At 43.1% G+C, this 21,317-nt stretch overlaps 1 protein-coding gene across 2 annotated transcripts in view; it reads right to left on the bottom strand.

Annotated features, from left to right (window-relative positions):
* Positions 1 to 978: 978 nt before the first annotated feature.
* Positions 979 to 21,317, bottom strand: part of HSD3B7 (hydroxy-delta-5-steroid dehydrogenase, 3 beta- and steroid delta-isomerase 7) — a 62,479-nt gene continuing 42,140 nt past the window's right edge. For both annotated transcript variants that reach the window (XM_083378083.1, XM_083378082.1), the window contains exons 4-8: positions 15,891 to 16,034; positions 7,233 to 7,341; positions 5,383 to 5,482; positions 4,088 to 4,250; positions 979 to 2,216 (exon numbers count right to left, since the gene is read on the bottom strand). In XM_083378083.1, the coding sequence (XP_083234209.1) occupies positions 1,792 to 2,216; positions 4,088 to 4,250; positions 5,383 to 5,482; positions 7,233 to 7,341; positions 15,891 to 16,034 (941 nt within the window). In that variant the 3' untranslated portion in view covers positions 979 to 1,791. The remainder of the gene's footprint in view (positions 2,217 to 4,087; positions 4,251 to 5,382; positions 5,483 to 7,232; positions 7,342 to 15,890; positions 16,035 to 21,317) is intronic.

Below are 21,317 nucleotides of genomic sequence, written 5' to 3'. Positions count from 1 at the left end.
GTTACAATCTGGAGGCTGTACTTACATAATGGCTAGGGTAAATGCTCGGTTAAGTCATTCTGCGGAGTTCTTGTGCTTTACTGAGGCTCCTTAAGTAGCAAATGCAGCTGACATACGTGAATTCAGTCAGCCAAGCATAGTTTAACAAACTATGCTTATTTAATCAAACTACGGCTCTTAAGGTTGACTATGACTGAGACTAGCACTTGCGTTCAGCACTTGGGATAATTTCAGTTGCCTCCAGGACTTTCTTATAAGAGGTATAAAGTGAAGAGCCGAACGGTACTGGAGTTGCCTTGCTGTTTTTTGAACTACCCATCCACAGATATTCCCATGGAAATGAAACATGTAGCTTTCTTTATAGACAGAAGCCAAAAAACAGAGAAATTCATTGTTATGGAACAAAGCTAAAAAAAACCTTAACCATGATAACACTATTGGTTATACAGCAACAGATTCTACTCAAGGCCACTAATTCCCATCATCCCCTGCTTCCAGCATGCCCTCACTCAGATATATCCCTTTAGGCCAGGGGTGTCAAACTCATTTCCATTGAGGGCCGCATCAGCATTGCGGTTGTCCTCACAGGGCCGGGTGGGTATGGCCAGGGTGGGCGTGGCCTACTGGGTGGGCGTGGCTAGAGTGCGTATGGCCTACTGGGTGGGCGTGGCCAGCTCTACATCGTTTGCATCAAGGGTGCCTATGGGGGCCTGGGCAGGAGTGAGACAGATCTGAGGGTCTCTGGCAGAAGGAGGGTCTCTGGGCCAGGGCCAAGGCAGTGGGGGCCGTTCCCTCACTGTTTCCAGGATGGCTTCGCGGGCCACATGAAACCACTTCGCGGGCCGGATCTGGCCCCCGGGCCTTGTGTTTGACATGTCTGCTTTAGGCTCTGTCTCTTGATCCACCATATCCTTAGTTTTTAAAGTTCTCCCAGACATCATAAAAATCAACTCTAGCTCTGATGAGAATAAAATATATATATTTATTTATTTGTTTATTTTATTAAATTTATATATTTGCTTGTTTAACTTAATCGTTGGCCATCAAGGAGGCTTTCCAATCATATATTTCTACTGCACAAGTCCTGCAAGGTAATTGTGGCTTATAGCATCTTAAGTCTTCTAGTTATCTGCTTACTCAGATAATTAGTAACTGGCTAGATTACATCAAAAACCATGGACCTCGAACCTTATTGCACTTAGAGGTGATTGAGGTAGGCAGAAAAACACGGAACTGGTCTGTAGTGATGTGGAATGGATCAACAATCCATCTTCAGAAGCAAAGGAATGATAGAATATGAGCTGGATCTTGCTGCCTTCCAGATAATCTTTGAAGCATGCTAAATTAACACCATGCAAGCAGATGGATAAACACTAGGACAGAAGTAAGAAATTGAACGGGAGAGGTTGGAATGTCTGACATGATGGGAACATTGAAGATCTCAAAGTTATTTTGAAAACAGTTTGGGACTTTGGCTGGAAAAAAAAAGCCCTTGCTGAGTTGAGAATTGAGGCACTGAGGCACTCAGCCAAAATCTAAAACTATTTCTTTGGTAGTGACATTTCCACACGGGAAATAGAGGGCCCACCCATTCCTGTGGAGCTTAGGCCTGCTGCCAAAGGTCATCTGAGGGCAAAAAGGTAGATCTTTTACAAATGTCTAACATCACAACCCCAAGCCAGTCAACACAGGGCCATAGTTTGATATGTTTGGCACATCTGAAATCCAGGAGCTTTCCAGTCCCCAATTGACATTCCTCCAGAGCATCTCTCCGTTCAGGTTGTCCTGTGCCTACTTCTCCACTTGCTTCTCTGCTGCAATCTCTTGCAGCCACCTGATTGTGCGATTCCGGCTCTCTTGCCAGGTGAAGCGGGGTTTGTATCCGAAGTGCCACAGGGCCTTGTCAGTCTTCACGGTGAAGGTGGTGCTGACGATCGCCACGGTGTAGGTGTTGAGGATGGGGGCATACACGCAGAAGGGCTTCAAGAGCCACTGCAGGATAACGTTGACCAGACCTATCAGCCGGAGGAGAAAGAACGGCACGAGGGGACGGGAACCCAAGAGGCGGAAGCCGCACGGCCTCAAGAACTCCATGTTAAAGTCTTCGTAGCTCTTGTAAGGAGAGTCATCATAGCAATAATAAACTTGGCCCCCGATGGTTGAAGGGTCCTCTTGGATCTTCTGAGCCACCAGCAGATGCATCCAAGCCACGTTGCCTACAGAAGGGGCAAGTTGGGAGACCAGAAAGATCAATCAAGTGAGCGACGTTTCACTGACCGACACCACTTTTGTGAAAATACAGGGATAACATGGAGACACAATAACGCAGCATGGCTTACGCAAGCCAACACCATAGGAGTAAGATCTCAAATGTATATTTAAAAATAGCACTTCGTACATTCTACAGATTAAAAATCAAACACGAGGTCCGATCACACAAGACGCTGAAACAGACACAACAAATTGTTTGTTTGTGTGTGTGTGTGTGTGTGTACAAGTGTGTTTATTTTTGAGAAAATTAAAACAATCAGTGGAATGACTTGCTTCTAGAAGTTGTGGGTGCTCCAACACTGGAGGTTTCTAAGAAGAGATTGGACAAGCATTTGTCTGAAATTATATAGTGTCTCCTGCTTTAGCATGGGGTTGGACTAGAAGCCCTCCAAGGTCCCTTCCACCTGTTATTTCCCAACTCTTAGTGGGAATGGGGATTTTGGGGAAGGAGTTAGGCCTTGCTCTCACTTATATTGCAATAGACATAGCAAATAAATCCAGCAGCTAAACTGAAGTGGTTTTCTTAAAAAAAAGAAATATCTCTTACAACAGGGTTTTCACGTTGCCTGTCCAAATCCCGGTCCTAAGTAACTTGTGGGGGCTACACACTCAGTTGAAATCTGATCAGGCTTACCCAGACAAAATGCAAACAATGTCAAGACTCACTGCAAACTTTGCTCCTTTTTTATGTGTGCAAAAGAAGGGTGGCTGCTGGCTTGGAAAGTCTGAGAAATGCTGTGAGAAATACTAAGGGGTGTATTTGTTTTTCATCTGACCCAATGAAAACATTATTTTTATTCCCGGGGAGAGGAAAGTTTCCATACATACATCCGTTCTTTCTCTAACAGGGCCCAGGGTACTCCAAACTTTGAGAACCTGCCCTGAACAACGTGTCAAATTAATAATACGAATTCACATCGGTCTTGCTTCGTGGGTCTGAATTTTATATCCAAAAGCTCTGGCCACTAAATGGGTCATTCAGAAATGCACTTGACAGCAGAGGCCTGGCTGAAGCTTCTTAAGAAATCCCAATAAAAGAGAACATCTGCAGCTCAGGGTTGGACTGTGGGGTCCTTGCTGCTCATACGCCGGAAACTTGACATCTGAACTTATTGTTTGCTTGCAAATATTTCATTACCTGACTAGGTAATATCGTCATTGAGAAGGAGTGCGGGGTTTGCTAAGAATTTGCCCTGCCAGTGTTAGCAGAGGTGTGACACTGGATAAACAGTCTAGTAAAATAATAAATAAATAAATAAATAAATAAATAAATAGTAGAAAACAATATCCTAATCAAGGAACTACCAAGGGGAAAAAACCACACCCCACCAACAAAAGCAAGGAAAGTTACTATATACGGTAAAAACATATTAGGGTTAAAGAAACACTTGTATAACAGTCACCACTAGGAGGCGTTGAAGTGTAACTGTTCTGGCGGGAAATGGTTTGGCGGGAAGTAGAGGTTCAATCTGATTGGATGACTGCATACCCTGGCAGGGTATATAAAGAGTACAGGTAACCCCTAGCCAGTAGTACAGTTATGGTCACGAAATAAAGAGCTGTTTGACTGTACTCATCTGCCTGGCATCATTCCTACTCTTCAGAACCCACTACACAACAATTACCTAGTCAGGTAATGAAATGTCTGCAAGCAAAGAACCAAGCTCAGAGATCACCAAGGACCCCGCAGTTCTTAAGAAGTTCAGAGCCTGATATAAAGAAGCACATATGTACAGGAACATGCACAAGAAGAGTAAAAAAAAATCTAAATAAAAGAAGGTGGGCCAAGAAAGCACCAGGCATCAGCGCAACTTACCTACATAGACCCTGCCATGCTCGACAGAGGCCGGGACAGCCCGGATCATGTACTTCTTCGTCACCAGCCCTTTCTCATAAAAATCCTTCATCAGCAGATGGTTCTCTCCATAGATGCCTGTTGGGCGAAGGGCACAAGTCACTAGCTGCTTCCCGTTGGGCATCTGCAGAAAAGAAGAGATTTGCTGTTGCTGATTGGCACCATGAGCAGGTTGTGGGTGGACAATCCACCATCGAGACAAGTTAGAAGCTGGTGGCAGAGTCTTTACTTAGGTGTTGGTTTGCTGGACTCTCATCCCGAGTTTTCCTGGAGATTAAGGCAAGGGATCTAGCCATCCTTCCTCGTGGCTTCCCCTAACAAGAAGCATATGAGGCAGGCTAGCTAGGCCAATGGAGAGGACCACCAGACCCAAAGACACTTCTCCCGTGAACTTTCACAGCTGAAAGTGGACCACACCTGGGCTTCTCCAATCAGATTCCACTAACAACTCAATGAGCTAGACTGGGCTGAGACCATACATGGCCCAGGGATATTGAGTGAACGTCCCTCATTCAGGATGGATTTGGACCTCGGCCTTCCCTCACCATGATGTATCAGTGGCTGCTTTAATCAAGACACCAGCACTGGATCCAAGAGGTCTAGGGTTCAAACCCCACGAAATGACGGGGGGGGGAACAAAGGGAAGGCAGTGTAACAGCACTATGCAGCATTGTACGCCAACTAGACACAGGGACAGTCTCTTCCTTTGTGCCCTCACTCTGCTGAACACCTAATTCTCGCAGCTGACAAAATACAGTACTAAGTGGGTTGTTGTTGGGTGGTTTTTTTGCCTAATGGGTATGTATATTAACTCACAGGGTGTGGCTGCAGTTTTATTATTTATCCCCTTTATTATTTTTTACTTCCTCCTTTTCATTGGCTGCACACTTTAGTAGTATTCTTATATTGTGTTGTTTTGCAAGTACACTAAAGTTCTTGTGTACCAGAGACAAATTCCTTGTCTGTCTAAGCACACTTGGCCAAATAAATAAAATATATAATTATATAAGTAAGCATAGCTCCTTCAAGTAGCCTTCCCCATCCCTGTATCCTGCAGACAACTTAACCTGCAATGCACAAATCAACCCACAGCCAGCTCATACTGGCTAAATCTTTTGCACAGCACCAGTTTTAAGGAAGCTGCTACAGATCAAGCGACAGGCAGGGTTTGAGACAGAAGGGCCCCCAAAAGCTTGGTTAATAGTTATCGGTTAACCCAGAAGACATTCAAACTCCTCTCTCAAGTTCTAGCTTACCAATTGCCCATTGGCTTCGATGACCAGCCGCTCAGCCTTGGCTTTACTAAGTGGGTATGGATGTTGGTGGATGCTCTCATATTTCGTGTCCTCGTTGCCCCTGCAAGCAAGGAAGAAAACATCACAGACAATCAAAATCCGGTGCTTGCAACAGGTGGCACCAAGAGCAGCTAACCAGATTACAGTTAATAAGGTTATGCATCTTAAATACACTTCAGCACTGTTCAGCTAAATCCAGTGCAATTGCATTAGTGGTTGCTGCCTCCAGCATTACTTAGGAGAGGACAAAGTTCCTAAACCCTTACATGATATGAGGAAGAACAGGGAGGGGGGGAATCTGTTATTCCCTTGACTCCCCCATGACGGAAAGGGTTGTTTCTAAAAGGTGTTGAGACTCTAGAAAGAGGACAGAGAAGAGCAACAAAGACGATCAGAGGATTGGAGGCTAAAACATATAAGGAACGGCTGTTGGAATTGGGTATGTCTAGTTTAATGTAGAGAGGGACGAGGGGTGACATGATAGCAGTCTTGCAATATCTCAGGGGCTGCCACAAAGAAGAGGGGGTCAAGCTATTCTCCAAAGCCCCTGAAGGCAGGACAAGAAGCAACGGATGGAAACTAACCAAGGAGAAAAGCAACCTGGAACTAAGGAGAAACTTCCTGACAGTTAGAACAATTAATCAGTGGAACAACTGTGTTAAACCTGTGAATGCTCCAACACTGGAAGTCTTTAAGAAGAGACTGGATAGCCATTTGTCTGAAATGGTATAGGGTTTCCTGCCTGAGCAAGACTAGATGACCTCCAAGGTCCCTTCCGACATTATGATGATGATGATGATGATGATGTTTTTCCTATATGCAGCCATTAAAGGTACAAGGATACAGGTAGTCCTTGACTTACGATCACGGTTGAACCTAAAATTTCTGTTGCTAAGCGAGACAGTTGTTAAGCGACCTTTCTTGCCACAACTGTTAGGTGAATCCCTCCAGCTCTTAGTAACCTGGTTGTAAAGTGATTCTGGATTCTCCATTGGCTTCAGCTTTGGTTATCAGAATGTCGCAAAAGGTAAAAAAATGCAATTGTCATGCATTTGAACCAGTTGCCAAATCTCCACATTTTGATCATGTGAACATGGGGATGCTGCAACGGTCCTACGCGTGAAAAACGGTCATAAGGCACTCTTTTCGGCACCCCTGTAACTGAATGGTGACCGAATAAATGGTTGTAAGTTGAGGCTCACTTGTACCCTGCAGTGAAATTTTTTCAAATTTGCAAGCCTTGGGGTGACTAGGCTTCTAAACACGAACCACAGTCAACTTTCCCTACTTTTTAAAAGGGAGGACGGACCCCAACAGATTGGCCCACACCCATAGAGAGCGCTATGCCTTTAAAACTCCTTCCCCCATCTGTCTCCATGGTGACTGTTAGTAACCATACGTCACGGTGTTGCTAGGAGAGCCCCGGGGAAAACCTTGAGTAGGGCCAAAACATCTGGGCCCGTCCTAAATCAGGGGAACTCCCTGTTATTCACAGCCAGCATTGAAAGTTAACTCTTTAGGTGTTTGCTTCTATTTAGAAAATATGCATGTTTAGCCCCTTCTATAGCTAAAACAGTATGAGAAGGCTCGAAAGAATAAGAAACTCCAAAGTTGACCAGATTAGAACATAAAATAATAGGGTTGCAAAAAGGCCTTCGTTGTCTTCCAGTCCAACCCAAGGGAAATTCAGCAGAAATTGTAGAAAAACTCACCAGTTCACTTCACCTAGTGGAGTGCAGCATTATTATTATTATTATTATTATTATTATTATTATTATTATTATTATTATTATAAAAAAACTAGCTCATACCTGTAGAAATGGTGGCCTTTTATGTTAGGTCCTACGACCTCCATGCTACTGGTGTAAATCAGATACTGGACTCCTTGTGTGACACAGGCCTCAATTACGTTCTTGGTTCCTAGAGGGAAAGAGGGGAAAAGGGGATGAGAGGAGAAGAGGAGGAGGAAGAAGAGGAGAAACAATGCAAAACATGGCAGTCCACCACAGCCCTCCCGGTCTAGAAAAGAAACAGCTCTGCCAGGAATGAAAAAAAAGAAGGAATGAAATTTGTGAGGTTTTTTATTGAGTAGGAACCAATTGTTTTTGCGTAACAGAGTGAGCGCCTGTTACTCGTCCCAAGCTTCTGCCAACCTAGCAGTTCAAAAGCACGTAAAAAATGCAAGTAGAAAAATAGGGACCACTACGGTGGGAAGGTAACAGCGTTCTGTGCGCCTTTGGCATGTAGTCATGCCGGCCACATGACCACGGAGACGTCCTCGGACAAGCGCTGGCTCTTCGGCTTTGAAACAGAGATGAGCACCGGCCCCTAGAGTCGGAAACGACTAGCTTTACCTTTCCCGCAGGAACCAGAGGCAACCAGGGCCTCTCCTCACTGGTGGGATTCAAATATGGGAACAACCAATTCTCTGTGTGGATGCCGCTTCCGGAAGTCCATGCTGGGCCTGGGCAGCAAAAAATTAGCTACTGGTTCTGCTGAATTGGTGAGAACCAGCTGAATCCCACCACTGCCTCTCATGTTCGCACATCTCCGAACGCTGCAATGCAAAGCCAAAGGGTGCAAATAAACGCATACAGGTAGTCCTTGACTTACGACCACGATCGAGCCCCAAATTTCCACTGCTAAGTGACATAGAGTGAATTTTTGTCCCATTTGACGGCCTTTCTTGCCCTAATTTGTTAAGTGAACGGTTGTTAAGTTAGCAATACGGTTGTTAAGCGAACCTGGCTTCCCCATTGACTTTGCTGGTCAGGAGATCACAAAAGGGGAATCACATGACCCCGGGACATTTCGACTGTCGTAACTACATGTCAGTTGCCAAGCGTCCGAATTTTGATCATGTGACCATGGGGATGTTGCAATGGTCAAAAGGGTGAAAAACGGTCATAAGTCACCTTTTTCAGTGCAGTTGTAAATAAAATAAATAAAATAAAGTTGTAACTTTGGTCGCTAAATGAACTGTTGTAAGTCGAGGACTACCTGTATGTTTGGTGGCTGAACCCCATTTTGCCCACCGGCGTGCATCTGACTTTCCTTGAGAAATATTAAACGTGATTTGCAAAGCAAAGTGAAAATGAAACCAAACCAATGGTGCAGGGTACCATTCTCCTGCTCTACAGGAAGCCACCATCTCTGATTTTGCAATTCCAGCTCATGCACCAGAGACAAATTCCTTGTTTGTCTAATCACGCTTGGCCAATAAAGTATTCTATTCTATTCTATTCTATTCTATTCTATTCTATTCTATTCTATTCTATTCTATTCTATTCTATTCTATTCTATTCTATTCTATTCTATTCTATTCTATTCTATTCTATTCTATTCTATTCTATTCTATTCTATTCTATTCCATTCCATTCCATTCCACTCCACCCCACCCCACCCCACCCCACCCCATCCCCTTCTTCCATTCCATTCCATTCTTTGCAGCAGAGATCCTGGAAAGAAGTAACTGGGGAAGTCAAAGCTATTTTGTAAAAGCCAGGAAACCTTTGACTTTGCTCAAGTAGCCTTTCTTTGCAAATAAAGCCATTTCCTGCACATTTGTCTGTATCAGACATTGCTGGGGGATGATTCAGCTGGGGTAAAGGCATATTACTGTAATTCAACATATCCATTGCTGGGAGTGGATGCAACACCCCACCTCTGTTGCAGTCCTGGGAAAAGAAACAGGGCTTCCAGGTCGGCCTGGAATGACAACAAGGTCAGCAAGAGAATTCTCCCATGCCATGATTGTATGACAAGGGTGCAAACCATCTGCTGGGCTGTGTGTGTGTCTCTAGAATCCAGATGTGAATGAGAAGAAGAAGAAGAAGAAGAAGAAGAAGAAGAAGAAGAAGAAGAAGAAGAAGAAGAAGAAGAAGAAGAAGAAGAAGAAGAAGAAGAAAGATTTTGAAGGGATTTGTGGCAAACCCCATTTCCCCAAGTTTGTGAATTGCAAGAAGCCTGAAGCTAGGACTTCCAGATGACGTGTGGGACCAGGAGGCTCTATTCACCCCCAGGTTACAGAATACAACAGCTGTCTTTCGAATTTGGCCTCATAATGATAACCTGATCCAGTCTAAGCCTCTGAAGAGATAAATAACAGGACATGGTCAGATGGCCCAGCTAATTAAAAAAGCTATTTCGTATTCCTATGATCCATTCTCCTTTTAACCACGATCCCACTCTTTCAGGGAATAAGAGATCTCATGTTAAAGGAAGTGTTTACGTTTTAGGTCAGTTATCTTTTTTTAGGACTTTTTCCTCTACTAATTCTGTGTGTGTCACGTTATGTTTCTCGGCTATTTTAAAACACTCTTTGACTCACTTCAGAACTTAGAGCAATTCTGTCTCAATGTAAGTATAGCACTGTAATACAACAATAGATTGGATCCTGCACTAATTAGTGGGTTGTCGTGAGCAAATTGTCAGTGTCAGAGGAGACAGGTGCGGGGCCTGGATGGTGGAACCATAAACTAGTTGCACCAGTTGGATTTGCAGGACACACAGCTAGAGAAAATGGCTGGTTTGTGGGTCAGGATTTCATGAGAAGGCAGCCAATAGGGATTACAGCATTCATTTTTGAGCATCTCTGGAAGTGCTTCTCAATGTCGGCAACTTTAAACTATGTGGACGTCAACTCCCAGATTTCCCCAGCCAGCATGCTAGCTCAGGAATTCTGGGAATTGAAGTTCACACATCTTATAGTTGCCAATGTTGAGAAACACTGATCTACAGATTTGCTATAGCTGTTAAGTAAATCACTGCAGTTGTTCAGTTAGTAACTCAGTTGTTAAGTGAATCCGGCTTTCCCCATTGACTTGGCTTGTCAGAAGGTTGCAAAAGGTGATCAGATGACCCTGGGACACTGTGACCGTCATAAATGTGAGGTCAGTTGCCAAGTGTCTGACTTTTGATCACATGACTATGGGGATGCTGCAGTGGTTGAAAGTGTGAAAAAAATGGTCATAAGTCCCCTTTTTTTGTAACTTTGGATGGTAAGTAAACAAACTTGTAAGTCAAGGGCTACCTATATATTTCAACAAAGGTTGGGAAATAATTTCAATTTTGAGGCCTCCAGAGAGGCTGTTAGGGGAGCCTAAGGCCACATTTTAATACTGTTTTCCTACCTAAGCTCTTTAAATTGTATGGACTTCAATTCCCAATAATCCTAGTGGATTCAAAGAAGGGATTTGCTGAGATTTCAAACTAGACCTCAGGGAAAGCCAAATGGCAATTCACCCTGAATGAATGATGATCCTACCTCACAGGGTCCTCGTGAAAACAAGAAAATGTGCATGTTTAAAATATAATAAATAGAGCAGCCGAGCATTTCTCCTCTAAAGACTGCTCAATTCTACCTCCCAACATGTTGTTGCTTTGGAAAATAATCATTTGTCATCCTGACAACTGAGCCTGTTAGTTGGCTCCAGACTGTTGCTGCAAAAGTCTGAAGTGAAGATCACAAAACTCCTCTTGGATCATTCTTCGCTTGTTTGATCCACCCTGGGACATTAATCATACAAACAAAAGTATAAAGAGGCTTCGTGTGTGGATGTTGTTATTCTTGCTCCTCACTCATTTTAGGTACAACCTTTAAAAGCAAAATGTCTCCTTTTAAAAGCCCTCTGAAGCTTCTCCCAAAATGCCCAGCAGAAGCATCACATTAGGCCTCTGGAGCCAAACCAAATGAGCTCCAAAAAGCCCAGAAAAATAGGCACAGACCTTGGGAGACTGGCAAACAGCAGAAGGCAAGGGTGGAAGCCTGTGGCATTCCAGTCGGGGCCCCTGATGGAGAGACAAGATGCTTTCTTTGAGGGCAGGAGAGTGTTCGGAATAAAATCAATCAAAATAATACAAAAGTAGAAGAGACCCTTCAGATATAAATTCCGTTCTGTTCCATTCTAGTCTAGTCCAGTCCAGTCCAATCTATTCCACTCCACTTCATTCCATTCTATTATTCCGTTCCGTTCATTCCATTCTTCCAGGGCATGTAAACCAGGAGTGTAAATACTTTGTTCTTGGAAATGTTGATTGCACAAATAACATTTAACAGCTTCCATCTCATTTTCCTTTCCTGTCACGTTCAATGAGCCATTCTGGTTGTTTATTCCATTCTACGTGGAATAAATCTCATGCTATCATCATCACTCATCATTATTCATCAGCAACATCCTATTATTGTTGTTATTTTAATAAAAGAAAGTGGAATCATTTCAAGAGAATTGTTCCCTCCCTTTTTCTTGCCTAACATCACATGCATGAAGATCAACCTAAGGTATAAAGCTGTGAACTCCTTTTTAAAAGCCCAAATCTTGTCTTGGTGAAAACCAAAAACTTTATTATTATTTTTAAAAAAGAGCAGCTGAATCACAAATATGGAATTATATTCCTCAACCAACAAGCAAAGTCAATGGGGAAGCCAGATTCACGTAACAACATTGTTACTAACTTAACAACTGCAGTGAAGAAAGGTCACTTGGCAACTGTATTGCTTAGCAAATTTTGGGCTCAGTTGTGGTCATACGTTGAGGACTACCTGTTAGGCATATGGTGATAGCCTACAATGTTGGGTTGAAAATATATAAACTATGATGTTGTGACTTTAAGATGTTAATTGGCCAATGGGTGTGTAAGTGTTCTCATGGCCATAAGAGGGAGCTAGGAACGTAGCTTCTCTCTCTCTGAATTCACTGCTCTCTACTATTACTGTTTTTGCTCTGTTTTGCTGTACTGTTGGTTTACTACTGTGATAAACCTGTACAACTGTGTATTGACATCTGGACCGGTAAGAAGACTTTGTATTTTGGATTACTCCTTGGACTGTTGCTATTGTGTATGACCTGGACTGTTTATTTTTGACCGTGCATTTTTGTTTTTACACCACCTCAAAAGTAAAGTACTTTTTGCTTTCACAACTCAGTGTACTCTTGTGGTTACTGTGTGACTCTTACTGCTCTCAGTACCCTTCCTTGTCTGTGCAACTCCTTGGTAGCACAAGGAGACCTCTGCATAACAATTCCTAACACTACCTATATATATATCCAAGCGAAAATCTACACTCAAATCCTATAGATTTTACAGTATCGATGGGAATAGTGGTCACAGGCAACTGTCCTATCAGTTCTCAGGCTATAAAGCCATTGACAACCTATTGCACAAGGAAGCCCATCAATCTCCCAGCAGAGGGTCTTCAGGGGCAGCCCCATCAAGGCATAAGAGCCATTGATCTACCTGATTTCATGAATTGATCCAGCCCCCTTACTAATCAAGAAGAGACACAATCTAGAACTAAAAAAAATCCTTGGTAGTTAGAACAATTAATTAGTGGAACTACTTGCCTACTACTTGCCATGGAGTTGTGCATGCTCCAACACTGGAAGTTTTTAAGAAGAGATTTTTCTAAAATGGTATAGGGAAATTGGATTAGAAGACCTCCAAGGTTCCTTCCAACTCTACTCTACTCTACTCTACTCTACTCTACTCTACTCTACTCTAAATCTTCTCTTCTCTTCTCTTCTACTCTATTCTAAATCTTCTCTTCTCTTCTACTCTATTCTGAATCTCTATTCTCTTCTCTTCTACTCTACTCTACTCTACTCTACTCTACTCTACACTACTCTATTGTATTGTATTGTATTGTATTGTATTGTATTGTATTGTATTGTATTCTATTCTATTCTATTCTATTCTATTCTATTCTATTCTATTCTATTCTATTCTATTCCTATTCTATTCTATTCTATTCTAGTCTGAATCTCTATTCTATTCTACTCTATTCTGAATCTCTATTCTATTCTATTCTATTCTATTCTATTCTATTCTATTCTATTCTATTCTTTTCTATTCTATTCTATTCTATTCTATTCTATTCTACTCTACTCTATTCTATTCTACTCTATTCTGAATCTCTATCCTATCCTATCCTATCCTACTCTACTCTACTCTACTCTACCCTACCCTACCCTACCCTACCCTACCCTACCCTACCCTACCCTACCCTACCCTACCCTACCCTACCCTATTCTATTCTATTCTATTCTATTCTATTCTATTCTATTCTATTCTATTCTATTCTATTCTATTCTATTCTATTCTATTCTATTCTATGAAAACTAACCTGACTGATCGCCAGCACCCCATCTCAAGGCAGCTAATTCCAAAGTTGAATTAGACATTGTGGAAAAGAAGAAAAGAAAAAAAAGACCTTCCTTTTGTCTTTCTCCTTTTTTCTAGTATTCAATTTGATGGTTCTAAGAAGATTTTCACCTGGTTTGCCTATTGCTTCCTGGTGATCAGAAACAGAGAGAGCTTTTTCTGGAGTGACATAACCATTTATGAGAGAGGCCCATCCAGCACCTACATTAGCAACTCAGCACTTTTCCATTTTTCAGGCTTTTGAATTGTCTCCAATTGTACTTTAATTTTATACTTTTTTAGATTTTGAAAATTAGATGGCCTAGTTTTCATCCATCATTTTATTTGATTTTATTGTATATATGCTTATATTCAAATGGTATCATTTGGTAGATTTTATTATAAACCACCCTGGGAACTTTGGTTACTGAATGGGCTAAACATTTTGATAGACAGACAGACAGATTTATCTACAGACTTTAAAAGTAAGAGTGCCACCAAGGATACAGAAAGTAGCCTAATTCCTGTTGCTCTAATTCAGGATTCCAAAGCAAAGATTTCCTTTCTTAGCTTAGTGTTAAACCAAGAAGTGTATTCTGGGTTCAGAATAATTGCAAACAGAGGGCTTAGAAAAACTACAGGTGATTCATTTCTGCTGCTTCACCTTTCCTGGCCCTTTCTGACCACGGATGAAAGAGATAAATTAGAAAAAGCCAAAACATTTTTGGGAAGCCAATTCTATTTATTTTTAAAAGCTGGGATCAAATAAAATCATGTTTGGCCTAAGCCTTGGAAAATACGCCCAAGTTCTTCCAGATGTTTCTGCTACATTAGACATGTTTGATATGACACAGATGGAGTAAATGACACAACATATAGGAAATAACATCCACTTAATCTTAATCAAACATAAATGTTAAAAGGACTTCCTCTGCTCTCATCCACTTTGTGGAGTGGACTCTTCCCCATAGGCTGAAAAAAAGCACAGCGTTGAAGGTTCCATTCCACAAAACAGGTGTGTGTGTGTGTGTGTGTGTGTGTGTGAATGGATGCAATGATGACACAATTCCACCAACCTAAATAAGGCAAGCAGATTCAGCAACAAAAAGGTATTTTTTTTCTCCTCATGAAATTAATTGTGTGCACCTGCCCCACCCTTGGCATCCGGCCCTCTCAGTTCCTGACAAATAGATGGGGAAGAAATGGAGGTAGTGACAGATTTTATTTTCCTGGGCTCCGAGATCACTGCAGATGGGGACTGTAGCCAAAAAATTAAAAGATGCTTGCTCCTGGGGAGGAAAGCCATGGCAAATCTAGACAGCACACTAAAAAGCAGAGACATCACCCTGTTAACAAAAGTGCGTATAGTCAAGGCTATGGTCTTCCCAGTTGCAATGTATGGCAGTGAAAGCTGGACCATAAGAAAGACTCCTGCGAGTCCCTTGGACTGCAAAGCGATCAAACCGGTCAGTCCTAGAGGAGATCAGTCCTGACTGCTCTTTAGAAGGCCAGATCCTGAAGCTAAAACTCAAATACTTTGGCCACTTAATGAGAAGGAAGGACTCACTGGAGAAGAGCCCAATGCTGGGAAAGATTGAGGGCAGGAGAAGAAGGGGATGACAGAGAATGAGGTGGCTGGATGGAGTCACTGAAGCAGTAGGCGTGAGCTTAAATGGACTCCAGAATGAAGGGGAAAGAAATTCAGATGTAGGGACAGGAATTCAGGCGAAGGAAAAAGAATTCAGACCTGAGTCGATAGAGAGCTTTGAACCAGCCAGGCAGCCTCGTCTCCAGAAAAAGAACTTCCCCCGAGCACTGCCTGCTGAACTTTTTATTCACCTCCAATCTTACAAAAAACTACATCAGTCTCATACCAAATAGGATACATAGAAATAATTGGATTATTCAGGTGCCTATGAGATCACACAAAAACAAGGTAGCATAAGATGTATGTGAAGGCTTTATCATAGCGTTTCCCAAACCTCCCACATTCCAGCCCTCCCATGAGTCAGGAGAGTGTGTTCTCACTGTAACTCAAGTGAAGGCCAAGCTAAGGGGGGGCCAGAAAAGCAGAAGGGTGAGAAACCAAATTCTTGAGAAGCCAAATTCTGGCCGTTCCCACACAGAAGATGGTAGAGGACAGGAAGGCCTGGAGAAACGTTGTCCATGGGGTTGCGATGGGTCGGACACGACTTCGCAATTAACAACAACAAAAGCCCCACCCTTCTTGCTGAGACAAGTTCCACAAACTCAGAAGGACCATCTTGATCTGATTTGGGTTGTGTAGAGAAACTGGTTGGACATCCAAAGATTTCCCCACCAAAACGTACCTTGCACATTAACTGCCATGATCTTCTGAGGTGGGACTCTGCCCCAGACGTCCACTAGACCGGCTGTGTGAATGACCACATGGGCACCTTTGACTGCTGGCTTCACATCCTCTGGCTTGCTGATGTCTCCCTGGATGAGAGTCACTTTAATTTTCCAGAGCACAAAGAGAGAAAGAGATAAATTAACTTCTTTAATTACAGAAAAGACACCATCTACATCAATGGGTGACTAGAAACATCTTAAGGACTTTTTGCGTAAAAATGACAAGGAAAATGAAGTTGTGATGTGCGGCTTGGATGATTAGACTAAATAGATTATAGAAAATAGAGTATTACGATATATAACTTTAGAGACAGGGGTTAAAATATAATTGTTCCTAAAACTGCTGTGAAGTATATCACAAGCCACTTCTTCATATCTTTCTTTTTTTTTCTTTCTCTTAAATTTTCTGGCTCCTTTTGCTTTCTCTTTGCTTTCTTCCTTTTTCTCTTCTGTATTTGGATTAGTTTTTCCACTACTTTTTTAAAAGTTTTAATAAAAATATATAAAAAATAGAAAGAGAAAGCGAGAATGAATGAATGAATGAATGAATGAATGAATGAATGAATGAATGAATGAATGAGGTTTTTAAGTGATGGTCAGAAGCCTGCAGCACAGCTTTACCACCGGGGAAAAAAAGACACAGCAGCAAGAAACACACAATGGAATAAAACAGATACAGTATTGTTGACTTGTTCTCTTCCTTTGCCCAGGAAAAATCAAATGGGCAGAAGAGAAACAAGAGGACACCAAGAACTGAACCACAGCCTGGGGCGGGGGCAGAGTTTGGAACATGTGAATGGTGCCTGGAAATAACAAGTGGAAACCCTAACCCAGAAATCAGTTCTGGATCTCGCCTCTTCTAAGAATGTTGTGGTTTGTAGGAGCCTCTGTGTTCTGCCCTTCTACTGTTTGCACCCTCTTTGAAGGGAGGGAGGGGATGTAGACCATGTAAAGTAATTCTAAAATATCAGAAAGTTCATCGAGGCAGCAATGTTTGGCTGCAACGTCTTTTAATGTCGGTGTTTTTCAAATTGGTTTTACGTTATTTTTAATTTTGTTCGCCACTCAGGGTCATTTGTTGAGATAAAAGGGTTTGGAAGGGAGGGAGGAAGGAAGAGGGGAATGAGAAAAAGGAAGGGAAGGAGGGAGAAAGGGAGGGAGATGGGGATGAGAAAAAGGGAGGGAGGGAGGGAGGGAGGAAGGAAGGAAGGAAGGAAGGAGGAAGGAAGGAAAATGGGAATGAGAAAAAGGAAGGGAAGGAGGGAGAAAGGGAGGGAGATGGGAATGAGAAAAAAAGGGAAGGAAGGAAGGAAGGAAGGAAGGAAGGAAGGAAGGAAGGAAGGAAGGAAGGAAGGAAGAAAGGAGGGAGGGAATGAGAAAAAGGAAGGGAAGGAGGGAGAAAGGGAGGGAGATGGGAATGAGAAAAAGGGAGGAAAGGAGGGAGGGAGGGAGGGAGGAAGATGGGAATGAGAAAAAGGGAGGAAGATAGACGTGATGTCAGCCAAACTCTGACCTGTTAAAGCAAGCGCTTGGTAGGATTAGATCCAGAGACATGGGGAGCGAGGCTATTAAAGAGGGAAGCATTGATAACACTTCCAAACCACTATTTGTTACGGCTTGAAGAGGAGATCACGGTTTGATTGAGATCACAGCATTATTTATTTCAGGGAGCTCATGTGGTTACTTCTGACTTTGCTCTCAATGGATTTGCCTTGGAGTCCCTATGGATTTAGGACAATCATCCCCAGAATGAGGGGCACACGTCTCAAGGGAACCACAAGGCAATTAACCGGAGTGTGAAAAAAAAAGAAAAATTGTCTATTCATATTTAATTTTTAATCTTTAAAAAGAGTGAAAGAAATTAATATAATTTCTTATAATATCAGGAGATACAAACTATATGTGGGGTAAATTTTTGTAGGTAATTTCTTAGCAGCGTCGTACAGGTATACTGTATAATTTCTAAATAAATACACCTAGCATATTGGGGGGTATAAAAAAAAACCTTTATTCTCAGAATAAAGTGATCAAAAAAAGTTTGGAGACCCACAGCTTAGAAAACTTATGTAACTTGCAGTCGTTTTTTCCTGCTTAGAAGATAACTGAATACAGGTAGTCCTTGATTTATGACGAATTAGGACCAGAATTTCTGTTTTTAAGCAAAGTGGCTATTAAGTGAGTCATGCCAAATTTTAGGATCTTTTTTGCCATGGTTGTTAAACTCAGTTAAGTGAATCGTACGGTCATTAAGCAAATCCGGCTTCCCACTTTGACTCTGCTGGCGGGGAAAGTCATGAATGGCGATCACATGACCCTGGCATGCCCTAACAATGATAGGCACATGCCAATTGCCAAGTGCCTGAATTTTGATCACGAGACCGTGGGGATGCGGCAAGGGTGGTTAAATGTGAGTACTGGTTGTAAATCACTTTTTCCAGTGCCGTTATAGCTTTAAACGGTCGCTAAACGAATGGTTGTAAGTCAAGGACTAACTGTATCCCAAAAATTCAATTTCACTGTGTGGAGTCCTGCAAGGAAGGTAAATTACCTCTGTGAACAATGTGAACAAATTTCTGTGCAGTTTAATAAAACCCTGCCCTCAATTCTCCCATTTCCATCTCCTTTATCAAGCACTTATTTTCTGTCATGTAAACCAGGGGTCCCCAACCTCCGGTCCGTGGACCAGTACTGGGCTGCGGCATGCCAGCAACCGGTCCGCACAAACAAGCAAAGTCCCATCCGCAGGATGCAGGCAGCACACAAAACCACGCACCCTTCGGTCTGTGGAAAAAACTCTCTCCACAGAATCGATCCCTGGTGCCCAAAAGGCTGGGGAGCTCTGATGTAAACAATTTCAACAACTTTGACTAATCCTGGTCACCAATTGCATTAACCACCATGCACTGGAAGGGACTGTGCCTGCAAGAGGAAGGATCAGACCCCACCAGGTGTTTCCTCCCTAAAAACCGTTGCCTTTGGGTTACATAGAACAGGAGGGGGAAAAGTAAGAATTGTGCAGAGGGAACTCCAGACGACACCATCCATAAACTACACAATGCAATTTTAAATCTCTGGGTGACAATTTTAAGGTACCATGCTGCAGTGGGTGTAGCAGTGAGCACTTGTTCTGAGGGAGATTAGCCACTGAGGCCTAGAATGCCACATATTCCTCTTCCCACCTCACTCCCTTTCCTTTTATGCTATGTCTTCTGACATCATTACAGGTAGTCCTCAACACACGATCACAACCGAGCCCAGGATTTCTGTTGCGAAGTGAGACGTTTGTGAGGCGAGTTTTGCCCCATTTTGCAACCTCTCTTGCCATGGCTGTCATGTGAATCGCTGCAGCCGTCAAGTTAGAAACTCAAGTCGTGAGGTGAATCTGACTTCGCCACTGACTTTGCTTGTGACAAAGTCACAAAAGGTGATCACGTAACACCCGCCCCCCCCCCCAGGATACTGCGACTGTCATCAATACGAGTCAGGTGCCAGGCGTCTGAATTTTGGTCATGTGACCCACGGGAATGCCGCCATGGTGGTAAGTGTGAAAAAAACCGGTCATAAGGGACTAACTTTGCACGGCCACTAAATGAACTGTTGTAAGTCGAGGACTAGTTGTACATTAAAGAGAGGGCTTACTACCTTACTGCGCAAGCTGCTCAGGCGAAGAAGTGTGGCAGAAATGCTGGAAAATAAAGCAACAAACAAAAACCCCAAGCTATTTAATCAAATTATCTTTCTATCTTTCTCAGGGCCTGCCTTAAATCCCCTTTTGCAACACCGCTTGCATTTGACATTCCCCGATGGCCCAAGTGCTTCAGGTGAGAAATATGGGGCAATGTTTAAAAGTCAGTGTGGTGTAATGGTGTGTGGCAGAGGCCTCGGGAGAATGGGCGGAGGCATTCTGTCAAGGAAACAATCAGATAAGAAACAGCCTAGCCAGGAGGACTACTTGCACTCCGTTTATTGTAAAGTTACATTGACAGAATCTTGCAAGAATGAAAGTACAATTCTTCCTCCACACACACACACACACCCCGTCTCCTTTACAGCCTGAGAAACTGGGGGGAGGGCGTTTTCTGAACCCCTTTGTCCTGTCCACTCTCTTGCTAGGTCAGGGGTAGGCAATCTTGGCTCTTTTACGACTTGTGGACTTGTGGACTTCAACATGCTGGCTGTGGACTTGTGGACTTCAACATGCTGGCTGTGGACTTGTGGACTTCAACATGCTGGACTTGTGGACTTGTGGACTTCAACATGCTGGCTGTGGACTTGTGGACTTCAACATGCTGGACTTGTGGACTTGTGGACTTCAACATGCTGGCTGTGGACTTGTGGACTTCAACATGCTGGACTTGTGGACTTGTGGACTTCAACATGCTGGCTGTGGACTTGTGGACTTCAACATGCTGGACTTGTGGACTTGTGGACTTCAACATGCTGGCTGTGGACTTGTGGACTTCAACATGCTGGACTTGTGGACTTGTGGACTTCAACATGCTGGCTGTGGACTTGTGGACTTCAACATGCTGGACTTGTGGACTTGTGGACTTCAACATGCTGGCTGTGGACTTGTGGACTTCAACATGCTGGACTTGTGGACTTGTGGACTTCAACATGCTGGACTTGTGGACTTGTGGACTTCAACATGCTGGCTGTGGACTTGTGGACTTCAACATGCTGGCTCAGGAATTCTGGGAGTTGAAGTCCACGAGTCATAAAAGAGCCAAGATTGCCTACCCCTGACCTAGCAAGAGAGTGGACAGGACAAAGGGGTTCAGAAAACGCCCCCCCCCAGTTTCTCAGGCTCTAAAGGAGACGGGGTGTGGGGGGGTGTGGAGGAAGAATTATACTTTCATTCTTGCAAGATTCTGTCAATGTAACTTTACAATAAACGGAGTGCAAGTAGTCCTCGACTTACGACCACAATGGAGCCCAAGATTTACGTTGCTGAGTGAGAAATTTGCTAAGGGGGAGTTTTGCCCCCATTTTACAACTCTCCTTGCCCCATTGGTTAAGTGAATTGCTGCAGCCGTTCAGTTAGTCACGTGGCTGTTAAGTGAATCTGGCTTCTCCCATGGACTTTGCTTGTCCAAAGGGGATTACAGGACCCCCAGCGGGATACTGCGACCGTCAGGAATATGAACCAGTTGTCAAGCACGAAACCGTGAGGATGCTGCAACGGTTGTTCAGTGTGAAAAATGGTCTTAAGTGCCTTTTTTCAGCGCTGTTGTAACTTCGAACGGTCAGTAAGTGAGCCGTTGTAAGTCATTAAGTTGTAAATAAATAGAATTAGCTCATCTGATTGTGTGATTGCGATTCCTATCTGGCTAATCCCGTGAGAGCAACATCAATTTTGCTGCTTGTGTTGCAACAACAAAAAC

Source organism: Vipera ursinii (genome assembly GCF_947247035.1).
Source record: "Vipera ursinii genome assembly, chromosome: Z".
Taxonomy (NCBI): domain Eukaryota; kingdom Metazoa; phylum Chordata; class Lepidosauria; order Squamata; family Viperidae; genus Vipera; species Vipera ursinii.
The sequence above is the reverse complement of the archived record's forward strand: the minus strand, read 5'-3'. Positions and strand labels throughout refer to the sequence as shown.